This window comes from Mastomys coucha, unplaced genomic scaffold (genome assembly GCF_008632895.1).
Source record: "Mastomys coucha isolate ucsf_1 unplaced genomic scaffold, UCSF_Mcou_1 pScaffold5, whole genome shotgun sequence".
NCBI lineage: Eukaryota > Metazoa > Chordata > Mammalia > Rodentia > Muridae > Mastomys > Mastomys coucha.
Genome location: NW_022196911.1, coordinates 44,570,266 through 44,570,895, shown reverse-complemented (window position 1 = coordinate 44,570,895; position 630 = coordinate 44,570,266). Strand labels below are relative to the sequence as shown.

Here is a 630-nt window from a genome sequence, read left to right as displayed (position 1 = left end):
ACACACAGCAGCATAGCGGTCAAAAGCCATCACCACCAAGAGCACACACTCAGTGGATCCCAGGGCAAGAGATGTGAACAGCTGTGCCACACACCCTCCATAGCTGATGGTCCTGTCAAGTCCATGGAGATTGATAAGGAGTTGTGGCACGGTGCTCGTGGTGTAGCAGAGGTCCAGGAAAGAGAGGTGGGAGAGGAAGAAGTACATGGGGGTGTGCAGTCGAAGGTCTATTAGGGAAAGAATGATGATGGTGGTATTGCCAAAGAGAGTTAGGGAGTAGAAAATTGAAATAAAAATGAAAAGGATGATTTCCAGCTGAGGCCAATCTGAAAAGCCCACCAAAATGAACCTTTCTTCTAAAGTGGCATTGAAACTGTCCATAGCCTTTTATGTGCACAAACAGCAGGGGTTAACTTAGTGACCACTATGAAGATCACAAATCTAAATAATATTCTCTAAATCAGGCACTTTTATTTCCATGTTGCTGCTCAGTTACATCTGTTGAATAGTCTTTCTCTCATTGTTATAAAGATAAGTGGATTAAAATGATAAGAGTATTTAGTTGAACTTTTAGCCCTACTGCCTGTGTGTTCCAGAACTCTTGCCATGTCTGTCAATCCCTTGAATCTG

General features: G+C 43.0%; 1 protein-coding gene across 1 annotated transcript in view; it reads right to left on the bottom strand.

The window, feature by feature from the left end:
- LOC116078648 (olfactory receptor 10-like) overlaps window positions 1-381 on the bottom strand; it is a gene marked incomplete at its 3' end in the record, with an annotated part of 7,101 nt that extends 6,720 nt beyond the window's left edge. The window contains exon 1 of the mRNA XM_031354005.1: window positions 3-381. Coding sequence (XP_031209865.1) covers window positions 3-381 — 379 coding nt within the window. The remainder of the gene's footprint in view (window positions 1-2) is intronic.
- Between the last annotated feature and the right edge of the window lie 249 nt (window positions 382-630).